The sequence below is a fragment of the Crocuta crocuta genome, unplaced genomic scaffold (genome assembly GCF_008692635.1).
Source record: "Crocuta crocuta isolate KB4526 unplaced genomic scaffold, BGI_CrCroc_1.0 scaffold150, whole genome shotgun sequence".
Lineage (NCBI taxonomy): Eukaryota > Metazoa > Chordata > Mammalia > Carnivora > Hyaenidae > Crocuta > Crocuta crocuta.
Genome location: NW_027527439.1, coordinates 284770 through 298394, shown reverse-complemented (window position 1 = coordinate 298394; position 13625 = coordinate 284770). Strand labels below are relative to the sequence as shown.

The window sequence follows — 13625 nt, the reverse complement described above, 5'->3', positions numbered from 1 at the left end:
TGAATTTTTCTTATGAAGTAAAGGACATTGGATTACAGTGCAAAACTGATATGCAAAATAAGTTTATGTTATCATAGGACAAGGCTATCATCTCTTAAATGATTTCAAAATCCTCCCCAAACCTTCAATGTGTTTCTGTCAGGGTCCTTCAGGCAACAGCAGCAAACACTATATATCACTGCACCATGGCAAGTTCGTTTGTACCAAACTGTCCTCTTTTATCTATCTGACTCAGTGAGGTGGTTCATTGATTGTGAAGAAATAGCATTTCTTCCCGATCCGTAGAAATACTTGGTGTGTGGTTGCAGTGGGGTGAAGTGAGTCCTTACTCAGCATACTACACATTATCATAAGAATAAAACTGTAGGACATCTGACACCAGGCCACAATTTCACCCAAAGTTAATTTAAATCCTTTTTTTTTTTTTAATGTTCTTTTATTTTTCAGAGAGAGAGAACGCAGAGCACTAGCAGGGGAGGGGCAGAGAGAGAGGAAGGCACAGAATTTGAAGCAGGCTCCAGGCTCTGAGCTGTCAGCACAAAGCCCAACGTGGGGCTCGAACTCATGAACAATATCATGACCTGAGCCAAAGTCAGATGTTTAACCAACTGAGCCACCAGGGTGCCCCAAAATATTTTATATTCATAGTAATACCCCAATCCTTAGGTTAAATCAATATATAATAAATTAGTTTAAAATGATGTCAACTATGCCCATTGATTCTGTTTACCTAGGGCCAACTCCAGAACCATCCAGCATCAGAATCTATTGACTGTGTCTCCTGGAATCTTACAGCAGTAGTATCTGAAGCAATTGAAATCCAAACAGCTCCTTCCACCTCCAAAGGGTGGAAGTGTGCTGTCTTCTCCTCCTGAGTCATGGCTGCTTTCTCCTTTCCTCAGATACCTGATACTGTTGGCCACCAATGCTGTTACCTGGTCTTGGCTGCCACCATCATCCTTCCTGTGCCATCTGGGCTGCTCCGACTGTGCCTTGCACCTCTCTGTCTGCTGCTTTCTTTTTTCTGTTTTATTTTTCCCCCTCTCTCTTCTCTAGCCCATCCTTATTCTCCTCCTAGTTTTCTGAGGAGCTATTCATCTGATATCCAGCTATTGTCAGACTATGGATTTCTACTAACAGTCTAACGGCTATTTATTGCTTTCATTCTGAAGCTGTTATGTCACCTTGAGGCAGTTCCAGTCCCCTCTCCCTCCTCCTGGATTTTGCACTATGTCTGTGGTTTGTTTGACTGAATACCCGAAGTTCAGCCCATGAATAACTGGGGACCCATGAATAACTGGGGACCCATGAATAACTGGGGAACATCTGTATCCTGTTCTGTCACCCTCAGTGTAGCAGGCAAATGGCCTTTAGTAAACTGTTTCCTACAAAAGGGTCACAGAAAAAAAAATCATAGTCCACTTCCTTTAAAATGCATGACATATTAAGAAGGCAATCCCGAGAGAAATAAAATAGAGGCATTTCTGGATATAAAGATCAAAGAACAGTAAACACGTATTATTTCATTGTCAAATAGTTCACTACATGTAAACACATACAAAAACATCCGTCTGAAGCTTTGTGTGCATAGGACACATCAGCTTCACTGTGTGCCAAATAAGCAGAAAAGCTAATGAGTGAAGAATGATAGCAAGTGGAAAAACATGTAGAAAAAATAAAAGAAGAAATAAAGATGAATACATGCAAGAGATTAGACAGGGAAGAAGATGACGAAGAGACAGTGTACTCACTAGGAATGTACAGATTAAAGAGTGTGAGAAGACAGATAAGAGTCCAGGGAGAGAGAAAGGGAGAGGGGTGTGGGGAAAGAAACAACAAGGAAAAAAAGCAAAAAAGCAAAGGAAAGCTTCTTTTTTCCCTTTGCTTCATTATATTTCTCTTCCCACCAAATGTTCCTGAATCCCACGATGAATTTCATGACAGCCACCTCTACAAGTTAATTTACACTACCAACTGGAATTTCCTAGGGGAAAGAAGAGACAGTTTGGCTCTATAACAAGAACAATGAATAATATGAGAAATAAACTGTGGAGCCCAGTGATATTCTTCATCCTGATCTCTGACATAATTTACATCGGGATCAGGTCATTCAGCAACAAAAGACGTAATTTATATCTGGCCTCAAGGTCATTCAGCAACAACACAACCCTGCCTCCAAATTTCCAAACTGCCCTCCTGATCCCTATCACTACACTTTTCTTTTGCTGCAGTCTTTGATGTGGGCCTTTGTGAAGGTCTAGATGAGGCAGGACTCAACAGATGAAATGACCCACGTGCTTCCCACCAGAATGGCCCTGAGCCAGCTGGAGAAAGCACATAAAGGAGATAAGCCTTCTATATTCCAAAATGGTAATGAGGAGAGCACAGACTCTGGAGAAACTTTCTCCTGAGTTTACTCCTTGCTCATTTATAAGCCACTAGACTGTCGGAAATTAATGTCTCAGTTTCTTATCTTTAAAAGAGGGAGAGTGATGGTTTCTACCCCCTAAGAGTTGGTTTGAGAAGTAAATGAGATATTGCGTGTAAATGCTTGCCATAATTTCTGGCATATAGTGCTCAATGACATTTTTTATTGTTATTATCACTGCTTCCTAATTTAAGATAACAGGTCATATTAATTACAGGTTATATAATTCATGAGCTCAATGACTACAGCACAAACATCCTTATTTAAAAAGTAATTCAATACTTCAGAGAGCAAATACTTGACATTGTCCTTAAATTCAAATACAAGCCTCTCCTTAGGTCCAGATAAGGTATAACACTCCCACCAGAAGCACATGTAATCAAACACAGTTGATTCCTACAGCAGAACATTTCAATTGGAGAATTAAAAATTAAACATAGCATCACAATATTTCTGGTCAAGTTTTGCCACCCAATGAATAAAGAGATACTTGAATTTTAGAACTGTATACCTATGCATTCTATGCTCAGTCATCTTCACTCTTCCTTTACTAGAAGAGAGGAGCAAAGATCTAATCTGCATTATCAGCCACATTTTATTTTTTTATTTAAAAAAATTTTTTTAATGTTTTATTTATTTCTGAGAGAGAGACAGAGAGAGAGAGAGGGAAAGAGAGAGAAAGTAGGAGAAGATCAGAGAGAGAGGGAGATACAGAATCTGAAACAGGCTCCAGGCTCTGAGCTAGCACAGAGCCCAACACAGGGCTGGAACCCACGAACCATGAGATCATGACCTGAGCTGAAGTCAGACGCTTAACCGACTGAGCCACGCAGGCATCCCCTCAGCCACATTTTAAAGGCCAGGCAAATCTGCTTTCATTTGAGAGAGAGAAAAGCAGCTGCTGATGGCTTGAAGGTGACCTGGCCCCATTAGGCCTTGATGTTCCTAGGAGTTGGTCTGGCACTCACAGCTAGGCCTTGGCATTCTCCTGCCAAACATAATCAATTTCACAGCCACCAACACCAGACAAGGCCACTCTGTGACCCTGATAGATCAAGACAAAAACAAAATTCCTTTGTGATCATGTGTGTATTCAGACCAAAATAGTATTGTCCAAATCACAAAAATGACCCCAAATCTCCCTATTCTGGCAAATATGAGTGTTTACTACATTTTTACCAATCAAATCTGTCTTGCTTTATTCTCTCCGCTTCCTCGATAAGATTTATTAAGATACCCAGTCGTAGAGTTGCCTATGCTTCTTGACAGGGCCCAATTCAGAGCAAAGCACTGCTTCCTTGAACCCCTCTCAATAAATACCCAACACAAACCCAGAAGTTTTAACGACTTTCTAACATCCTCTTACTAACATCCCACAGTTCCCCATGGTATATGTTTTCTCTTGTCGGCTACAAGTCAATAAACCTGACTTTGTTCAACTATAGGTATGCATCCTGTGGTCTTTGGCTGGAGGATATTGGCAGATTATTTTCCTCCAATATAACAAAGGGATGACCATGCCATTCCTTGGAAGTCTTTATCATAATTCTCAAGTTCTATCTGAAACAAATTGTCTATATCATCCTAATCTTCTTTGATGGTTAAAATATTGGGTGGCATTCTTTTCTTGGAATTTTATATCTCAAACGCTTTTTTTTTTAACTTTTATTTATTTTTGAGAGAGAGAGAGACAGCATGAGCAGGGGAGGGTCAGAGAGAGAGGGAAACACAAAATCCGAAGCTATATCTCAAACACTTTAACACTGATTTATACAATGGTCATAAGCTATCAGAATGGGTATCTCAATTTCTAGCCAATGGAAGCCAAAATTTAACCAAGGAAAGTGCTGTTGGGCTGGCCAGGAAATATCAAAATCTGTTGTATGACAAGAGACATAGTATATTTCCTAAGTACCCTAAGGGATGAAGTATAAGAAAATGTGTGGTTTAATGATACCAGTTTAAAAGTGGAATGAAACTGCTGAAAGTAAAAAATGATAGAGAAATTAGGGAAAGAGACCAAATTTCCGTTGACCGATGAATAGATAAAGAAGATGTGGTACACACACACACACACACACACAAATGTGCGCACGCAATGGAATACTAATTAGAGATCAAAAACAATGAAATCTTGCATTTGCAACAAAGTGGATGGAACTAGAGTGTATTATGCTAAGTGAAATAAGTCAGAGAAAGACAAATACCATATGATTTCACTCATATGTGGAATTTAAGAAACACAACAGATGAACATAGGAGAAGGGAATGAAAAATAAGATTAAAACAGAGAGGGAGGCAAACCATAAGAAAATCTTAAATATAGAGAACAAACTGAAGGTTGCTGGAGGAGAGGTGGGTGGGGGGATGGGCTAAATAGGGGATGAACATTAAGAAGGGCACTTGTTGGGATGAGCACTGGGTGTTATATGGAAGTGATGAATCATTGGGTTCTACTCCTGAAACAAATACTACACTGTAGGTTAACTAACTTGAATTAATTAATTAACTAATTAAGCAGAGCCTTTGAAATCACAAAAATGAGGATCAAAGTACCCAGGGCTATCTTCTCAAGATGAACAAAGGCATAAGGTTTAGCCTAAAACAATGCTTTACTTTTGCCTCACTCATACACTCTCATGTAATAAACAATTAGTTTCTAAATGCCTATTATGTGACAGGCACTATCATAGGTGTTATCCTAAAGTAAAGGACATAAAGCAGTTGAAATAACATTTATTGAATATCTGGATCTAACGTAGATGTTAGGCACTGTGGTAGGTGTTCTCCATTTCCAATTGCATTTCATATCCTTCCAAATATAGAGAATTTTTTTTTTTACCATTTTTTTCAATTGAAGTATAGTTACACGTTACCTAGTATGACTCTATACCCCATGCTGTGATCACCCGAAGTGTAGCTACCATCCGTCACCATACAACATGATTAAATACCATTGACTGCATTGCCTATGCTGTACCTTTCATCCCCATGACTCATTCATTCCATCACTGGAACTAACATACTTATTATTCTTACTTCTCAGGACATAAAATTGGGACTTAGAGATTATTTATGCTTCAGATGCTACAAAGTTGATAGTTAGAGAACCTTAACTCCCCAACTCCAATTTTCTGTTTATTACACCTCTTCTACTACCGATAAAAATGTTTTAAGATTATTGAAACAATTAGGGGCACCTGGGTGACTCAGTTCGTTAAGTGTCTGACTCTTGATTTTGGCTCAGGTCATGACTCATGGTTGGTGAGCTCTAGCCCTGCATCGAGCTCTGCACAGGCAGCATGGAGCCTGCATGGGATTCTCTCTCTCTCTCTCTCTCTCTCTCTCTGTGTCTCTCTCTCTCCCTCTTCCTCTCCCTGTCTCTCTCCCTCTTCTTCTCCCTCTCTCTGCCCCTTCCCTGGCTTGCTCATGCACATGAGCATGCTCTCTCTCTCTCTCTCTCTCTCTCTCAAAATAAACAAACATTAACTTTTTTAAAATTATTGAAACAATTAAAATATGCATAATAAGGTATCTACAATTTTCAACATAACCACATCTAGAATCCAAAAGAATACAGACTACTTGTATATACCCATGTTTACAAAAGATCTGATCTATAACATAGAATTCGAAGACTTCTTTTTTAAAAAAATTTTTTAAGGTTTTATTTATTTCTGAGAGAGAGAGAGACAGCGTGAGCAGGGGAGGGTCAGAGGGAGAGGGAGATACAGAATCTGAAATAGGCTCCAGGCTCTGAGCTAGCTGTCAGCACAGAGCCCGACCCCATGAACCATGAGATCATGACCTGAGCTGAAGTCAGAAGCTTAACCGACTGAGCCATCCAGGTACTCCAGAATTCAAAGGCTTCTACTTATTTATGGAGAATGTTCAGTTATGACATTACAAAGCTTGTTTCCTCATATGGTGAATTCATAATAGTTTTGTTAAATAAAAGCAATGCTTATTCTTGAATATAATTGAGAGCTCCTAAAGAATTTTAGAGCAAATCTTTTAGTAATATTACATTACTTATTTTTCATTATAGAAACAACTGTTTGAAAACAATTGCTTGAATTTCAGATGTAAGTTTGTGTTAGCAACTTTTTGTATTCCAAGACATTTTATTAACATATACATCTAAGTGTTATTCTCCAGGAGAAATAGTCCAGTTAAATTAAATTCACTGGAGGCCCTTAGCTTTGGCAACGAAGCTTTGAATCTTCATATGTTGAGACTAATCAAATCTCTGATGATTCCCAGAAACCTCATTAAGTTGAGGGAGACTAGTCTCAACTAAGGGTCATTAGAATTTATTTTCTTTACTGCTGATACTCAGTGTAGTCCAGGCAATACAAAATTCAATATAATATGCTTTATCCAAATTGACTTCTACCTTTCAGAATAATGCAGAAATCAATAGCCTTTAGCTGCATTACCAATGACTGAATCATTCTTTAGCCTCATCAAGGCAGCAAATGCACTCACTTGGGATTCTCATTGTTTCCTTGTCCTAGCAAGCAACATATGGACTGGCCCACTTTTTTTTTAATTTTATTTTTTTGATGTTTATTTATTTTGAGAGAGAGAAAGAGCACAAGCACACAAGCTCACAACAGGGGACAGGCAGAAAGAGAGGGAGAGAGAGAATCCCAAGTAGGCTCCAAGCTACCAGTCCAGAGCCCAATGCAGGGCTCAATCTCAGGAACCGTGATATCTTACCTAGACCAAAATCAAGAGTCAGCCAGCCACTTAACCACATGAGCCACCCAGGTGCCCCTGAACCACTTCTAAACAAACACTAATAAATCCACCTTTGCCATTTACCCATTTAAGTTATAACATGAATTTGTGTACTTCTTATAATTTCAAACTGAATAGTAATCCTTATAAAAGGAGCTCAAATGAATACTCTTGGGAGAGTTGAGTTTTTAAAAAATATATTCCCTAACTATAAATTGTAAAACACAATAAAGTGTCTAAAAGCACAAGTCAAGGGTCTGGCTCTGGGAGTCACTAGCTATGTGACCTTGAATTACCAAGTTTCTTAGCTTCTTTTACTCATCTTTACAGCTGCGACAATGTCTCTCTAGGCCTTATTTTTTAATTTAAAAGAACAAAACAAAATAAAACAAAAAACAAAAAAACCCTATCTAAAGGACTTAGCACAGCCTCTGGTATAAGTGTCTAATAATATTCTTATTTATTATTTTTTATTATTTTTCATTTATAAAACTCATTTAAGAAAATAATTCTCATGTAGCCCCCCATACTACTTTATTATAAGATCCTTACTAATTTCAATTAAAAGATGTTAAACGTCTTTTTCTCCTATTTTGTCATGTGAAGTTTGATCTTTTTTTTTAATTTTCTATTTGTAATGTTATGTTGAATGCTCCTTTCAAATTATGAAGGTAATAAAAGCAACAAGCCAAGTAATGCAGATGTATAGAGAAAAGCCAACAATCTTCTCCTTTCCCAAGGTAACAAATATCAATATACTACTTTATATCCTTCCACACTTTTCTCTATGCTTATACAAACAAACAATATGAAGATTCAGGCATATGTCAACAGTCTAGTATATGGCTCTCCACACATTCCTCTATGCTCATAAAACAGCTACATGTATGCATACATACATATGTGTGTGTATGTATTTCCTAGTTGGTATAAAAATGCAATTATACTCCTCACAATAAGCTATCACGTTTATTTTTTGCTTGACAAAAATACATAAATATCCTTCAGATCAAAAGTTATAGCATTAACTCATTCTTTCTAATAATCACATAACAATCCATAGCATGAATATAGAATCATTTAGCCAAGTATTCTACTCTTGAAGGATATTCAGATTGTTTCCCATTTCTTCATTTTTGTCCCTACAATCCATGTAGCAATAAACATCCTTGTTTAAATGTCCTGACATACTGGTAATTTAATTTTTGTATGACAGTTTCTGAAGAGTGAGATTTAGCATTTATCATGTCCCAAGTATTATTCTAATACATCTACTATTTATTATTACATTTACATTTACCATCCCATTTAATCTTGACACAACTTGATGAGATATTATTATTATTACTCCTATTTTGAGTATCATGACATTCAGGTAAATAAATTGTCCAAGGTCACCAGCTAGTGGTGGATAAGTGATTTTGACCCTGATTTTGACCCAGCAGTCTGGCTTCCAAGTCCTTGCTCTTAACACAACCCTTGTCTAGAAAATTGCCTTACTACTTCCTCCAGAGGTTGTAGCCACTTAGCATTCTTCCATGGTAGTTCCCATAAACCATTCCAAGCCTTCCACTATACACCATAAAATGGCTTCTCTAATGACCAGAATCAACAACAGGCAGTATGCTTTCGCAGGTGCACAGATTTCTATCTTGTTTGTTTCCAAATACATCTGAGTGTGTTTCCTAGACTCTGAAAAACCTTCTACAATATGGAATTTGGTTAAATCAGTCTCTTTAGACTTCAGTTAGCAGGTAGATTTTTTTTAAACGTTTATTCATTTTGCAATGACAGGGAGACAAAGTGTGAGTGGGGGAGGGGCAGAGAGAGAGGGAGACACAGGATGCCAAGCAGGTCCCAGGCTCTGAGCTGTCAGCACAGAGCCCGAGGCAGGACTCGAGCTCACGAACCAGGAGCCGGATGCTTACCCAACTGAGCCACCCAGGCACCCCTGCAGTTAGAAGTTAGGATCAAGAAATAAATATGTATTCCTAATGAATGGGATGTGGAATACTGCAGATGTCTCGCTAACAACTTCAGGGAAGCAGATATCAGGAATTTTCCATTCATAGTTTATGTTGCTAAAATGCTCACTTAAAATGCCTCCCATCTTTTCATCTTCACAGAAAGAAGTAATTTTTCTTCTTCCTCTCAAAACCCAAATTCCAAAACATTACCATTACAACTAATACAATTATACTACTATTACTGTGTTTCTTATTAATTCTACTTACTTTTCTCAAAAGTGTTTCAATATGTAACGAAGTCCTGGGGATTTGGGCAAAGGGTGTGCGTTTTACAAATCAAGTAAATGAACCAAATTAAACTCAGCAATCTGCAGCTTCTTTTCTGTGGAAGAGTGTAACTTAAGGGAATTATGATGCAATTTGACTCCTATGTTAAGAAAGGAATAAGAAAACTGCTAACCATTGTCCTGAGATCAGCATCACATTTTAGGTGCGAAACAGGGACAAAATGGGATGGATGGTCCTGGAATCCTGGGAAAGAACTGATGGCAGTGTCCAGGGAGTGTGTGGGTTTTGGTTTGGCGAAGAAGGTTACTCTAGGGTTTATGCCTCAAGAAATGCAACCGGAAGTGCACCAACGTTAAAGAGCCTAATGCTGATAATAAATATTTTGTGGCTGCAGAAACACTCCTGGTCTAGCAAATTCCATGGCTGACCTGAGGTCAGGTTGGCACTATTGCCCCTCTGGTAGCAACATGGCATTATGCGAGGGCATCTCTTTGAAAACAGATGGAAATGATTTGGGCTGAAAACCTCTTGCCTTGAGCAAAAACAGAACCAGCTGGAAAACGAAGTGCTGAAGAAACAACAGAAAGAAGCGGAGATGGACTATAGTGGCTATGTTGGAATTACTCAGCTGTCCTAGAAATTGCCAGCATGTGCAATTGCCTCTGTGGTTGTGGGAGTTAGAAACTTTGGACGGCAATTTCATGGCTGGGATAAAATCAGATTAGTGGATAAAGTCAGCTTTAGTCACGAGTGAAGAGTGGTCTGAAATAGCTAATGTGTCTAACTGTTGAGCTAAAACCGCTACAACTGGTAAATGTTAACATATTCTGCATTAACTCTTTTCACACAGCCCCCTCTCCTGCTAGGTAGCTGGGTACGGAAAGTACGATCGGATCCATTTTACACTGTGCAGGAAACACACTCAGAAAAGGTATTGGAACTTGTCCAGGGGCACACATGTAGTAGAGCCCTAGCTGGCTTTAAGGCTTCATTATTTCATTGGCTTGCCAGCACATTCTTCTAAGGGAGTAATGTCAGGGCCAGACTATAGAGTCCAGCAAATTTCTTCTCTTCATAGGAACAAAGGAGAACTCCAAAAACCCTCTGATTGCTCACAACGGCACAGTAGGTTAGAAACTGCGGGGTTGGGCCCACCATGACGGTGGGTAACTCGGGAGCTGCAGAATGATGGGAGAAGCTCAGACGGGCTGGACTGCGGCCACGGGCCCGGCCCAGGGCGCTGCTGGGCCCCGCAGGCGCCTAGACTGCGCAGCTCGCGCCGTCCCCGCCACCTTCCATGAGCACCCCGAGCTCGGGGCTCTGAGCCCCGCCAGCCCCTAGCCCGCTCTCCCCGGGCTGTGGCACTCACTCACGGTCTGGGACACCTTCAACTCGTGGTTGAGCCACCGGCACAGGATCTCCGACATGGCTCGGCCTGCGCCTGCTGCAACAAGCAAGGGTAGGGACGCGCGGGAAACCCAGCCGCGGGCCCCGCGTCCTCTCGTTGCCAAAGGCAACCGGTTGCTAAGGAAGCGTATCCAGGCCGGAGCCAGGGCAGAGGCTGGGGCAAGAGGGGCGCCAGAGTCCAGCCGCGGAGCACGGAAAACCGTGGCCTGCCCCCTGCCGGTGGGTAGCCCCGGGACGCGCGCAGGCGCGGGGGGCTCCGCGGTGGGGGCGGCGGGGATGCAGGAAGAGGGCCTGAGCCGTGGGAGAGGAATGCGTGCGCGGAGAGAGCGAGGCAGGGAGGCCACGGCCTGAGCGAGGGCTTCTTGGACCAGCCGAAAGAGAGAGAGTCTTGACTGAAAGGGAATTACTTTTCTTCCTGATGGCCTGTTAAAGAAACCTATAGAAGCTCTTACTCTAATGGCAGCCGTTTTGTCATTGATTTAATAATCGCCAGATTTAATGGCTATATCGTGTGGTTACCCTGGCAGGAACAGAACGTGTCTTATGCAGAGTTTGGTCCCAGGGCTGGTTCAGGCCTAATACCCAGCAATCATTCGATCATTTGTGTTGTTAGCGGTGGCGGAACTAACAACTAGGGTAATTCATATCTCTACCTTGTCTTGAGAGGTGAATATGAGCTTGTTTTCCGGTCAGTTTTTCCTTACAGGTAATTATTTTAAAATTGTATTTTGACAACAAAGAATCTTCCCCTGAGCAAACCTGAGTCAGGTTCCTCTTGAATCCTCTTCCCCCAGAGGCACAGAACTTGAGCTCCTTCCTTAGCCCTCCCTTATCCAATTTTAGCAAGAATCCTGCTGGGTCTGTTTAAGGAACATCCCTCACCCTTATATCTGATCAAATTCCAGATCCCGCATCTTTGATATCTGCTCCCCCTCGGCCTGCCTTCAAGAATCCTTCAAGTCAGTTTAGCCAGAAACCCCTACCTCTGATGTTTCCTCTTTAAAAATTTTCCATCTACACGGGGTGCCTGGGTGGCTTAGTCGGTTAAGCGTCCGACTTTCGCTTAGGTCATGATCTCGCGGTTCGTGGGTCCGAGCCCCGCGTCGGGCTCTGTGCTGACAGCCAGCTCAGAGCCTGGAGCCTGTTTCAGTCTGTGACTCCCTCTCTCTCTGACCCTCCCATGCTCACACTGTCTCTCTCTCTCTCCCAGAAAAAAAAATTTAAAAAATATTAAAAAGTGGCGGAGGGGGGGGCTTCAGGGAGAGAGAGAGAGGGAGAGAGAGATTCCCAAGCCGACTCTGCACTGTCAGCACAAAGCCCTAAGTGGAGCTCTATCTCAGGAACCATGAGATCATGATCTGAGCTGGTATCAGGAGTCAGCTGCTCAACCAACTGAGCCACCCAGGTGCCCCAGTGATTTCTAAAAGTTTAGATGAAATTATAGAAATATATACGTACATTTGTGTTATGTTTACTTAATCTCATATGTAATAAGATAATATATATAATAGTGTATATATGTCACAAAACCAAAGAATTGCCCCCTCAAAGGGGCATCAAATTATGATTATTTTAAACTGTATGCACAATAACAATGACATCCTACTAGAACAAATACCTCTTAAGATTAATCTGAAATTGATCTGTGTGACCTGATTGGTTAAAAGTTTAGTACCATTTCACTTTACTAACTTTTAAATTATTTTTAATGTTTGTGTATTTTTGAGAGAGAGAGAGAGACAGAGACAGAGACAGAGCATGAGCAGGAAGGGGAGGGGCTCAGAGAGAGGGAGACACAGAATCTGAAGCCGACTCTGGGCTCTGAGCTGTCACCACAGAGCCCGACTCAGGGCTCAACTCATGGAGTGTGAGCCAAAAGTGGACACTTAACCAACGGAGCCACCCAGGTACGCCATCACTTCACTTCACTTTTAAATCTCCCATCTCATGAGTTTCCACACACCCACCACAGCAGATATGACTGCAATGGAAGTTCTGAGGGAGATTTACTGCCAACAGAATTGGGGCCTGATACGTTTGATATTATCCTAGAGTTATCCAAATTCAGAAGGTCATTGTATTCTAAAAGTCTGTGGGACCTAGGGGCTAGAAACCGATGTCTCCTGGATTGCTGAGAAAATTGCTTTTGAGGAAAGATGTAGAAGATGGTAACTGCACCAGAAGAGAATGCCTGAGCTCATACAAAATACCTCTGTGCCTGTCTATAGAAACTGTTCAGTAGTTGTTCGTTTCAAAGGTATGATGTGTAGTATTTGTCTTTGGAACCCAGATCTAAACATCATAAAGTGCCAATGTGATATTTAGGAAAACAAGTGTATATTGTATATACAAGAGTTGGGTAAATGAAGAGACACTCTACAAAATAATAGGCAAAGTTCTTCATTTCACAAAAAGAACATGATATTTTTCTCAGTTCCTAAAGTATCCAACTTGAAAATGATCTGACCTTAAAATATTAATGAAAATTTGAGTTATTACTTAAATATTCACATTTTACTATTCATTTTTTGTGGAAATTGCTACTTTAGTTATTGGTCCAAGTTTAACATTCAATCTGTTGCCTTCCTATTGAAATCCAAGCTCTGGGTAAAGTGTCTAGTACCTCCCATGTCGACATTTTGGGTTAATATGATGAATAACTTATTTGTTCCCCCATGTGGAATCAGTTGAATGAGGAAATGATTAAAGACATGGACAGTTTCTCATCCGTTCCTGAGATGGCTTCCTTATTGTTTTTTAATTAAAGTTTTTCAAGTATTTGGCTCCTGCTT

At 40.6% G+C, this 13625-nt stretch overlaps 1 protein-coding gene across 1 annotated transcript in view; it reads right to left on the bottom strand.

Annotated features, from left to right (window-relative positions):
* The window catches only part of SPEF2 (sperm flagellar 2), a 187517-nt gene extending 176650 nt beyond the window's left edge, over nucleotides 1-10867 (bottom strand). Inside the window, exon 1 of the mRNA XM_077760172.1 lies at nucleotides 10796-10867. Within this exon, the coding sequence (XP_077616298.1) occupies nucleotides 10796-10853 (58 nt within the window). The 5' untranslated portion in view covers nucleotides 10854-10867. The remainder of the gene's footprint in view (nucleotides 1-10795) is intronic.
* Nucleotides 10868-13625: the final 2758 nt, after the last annotated feature.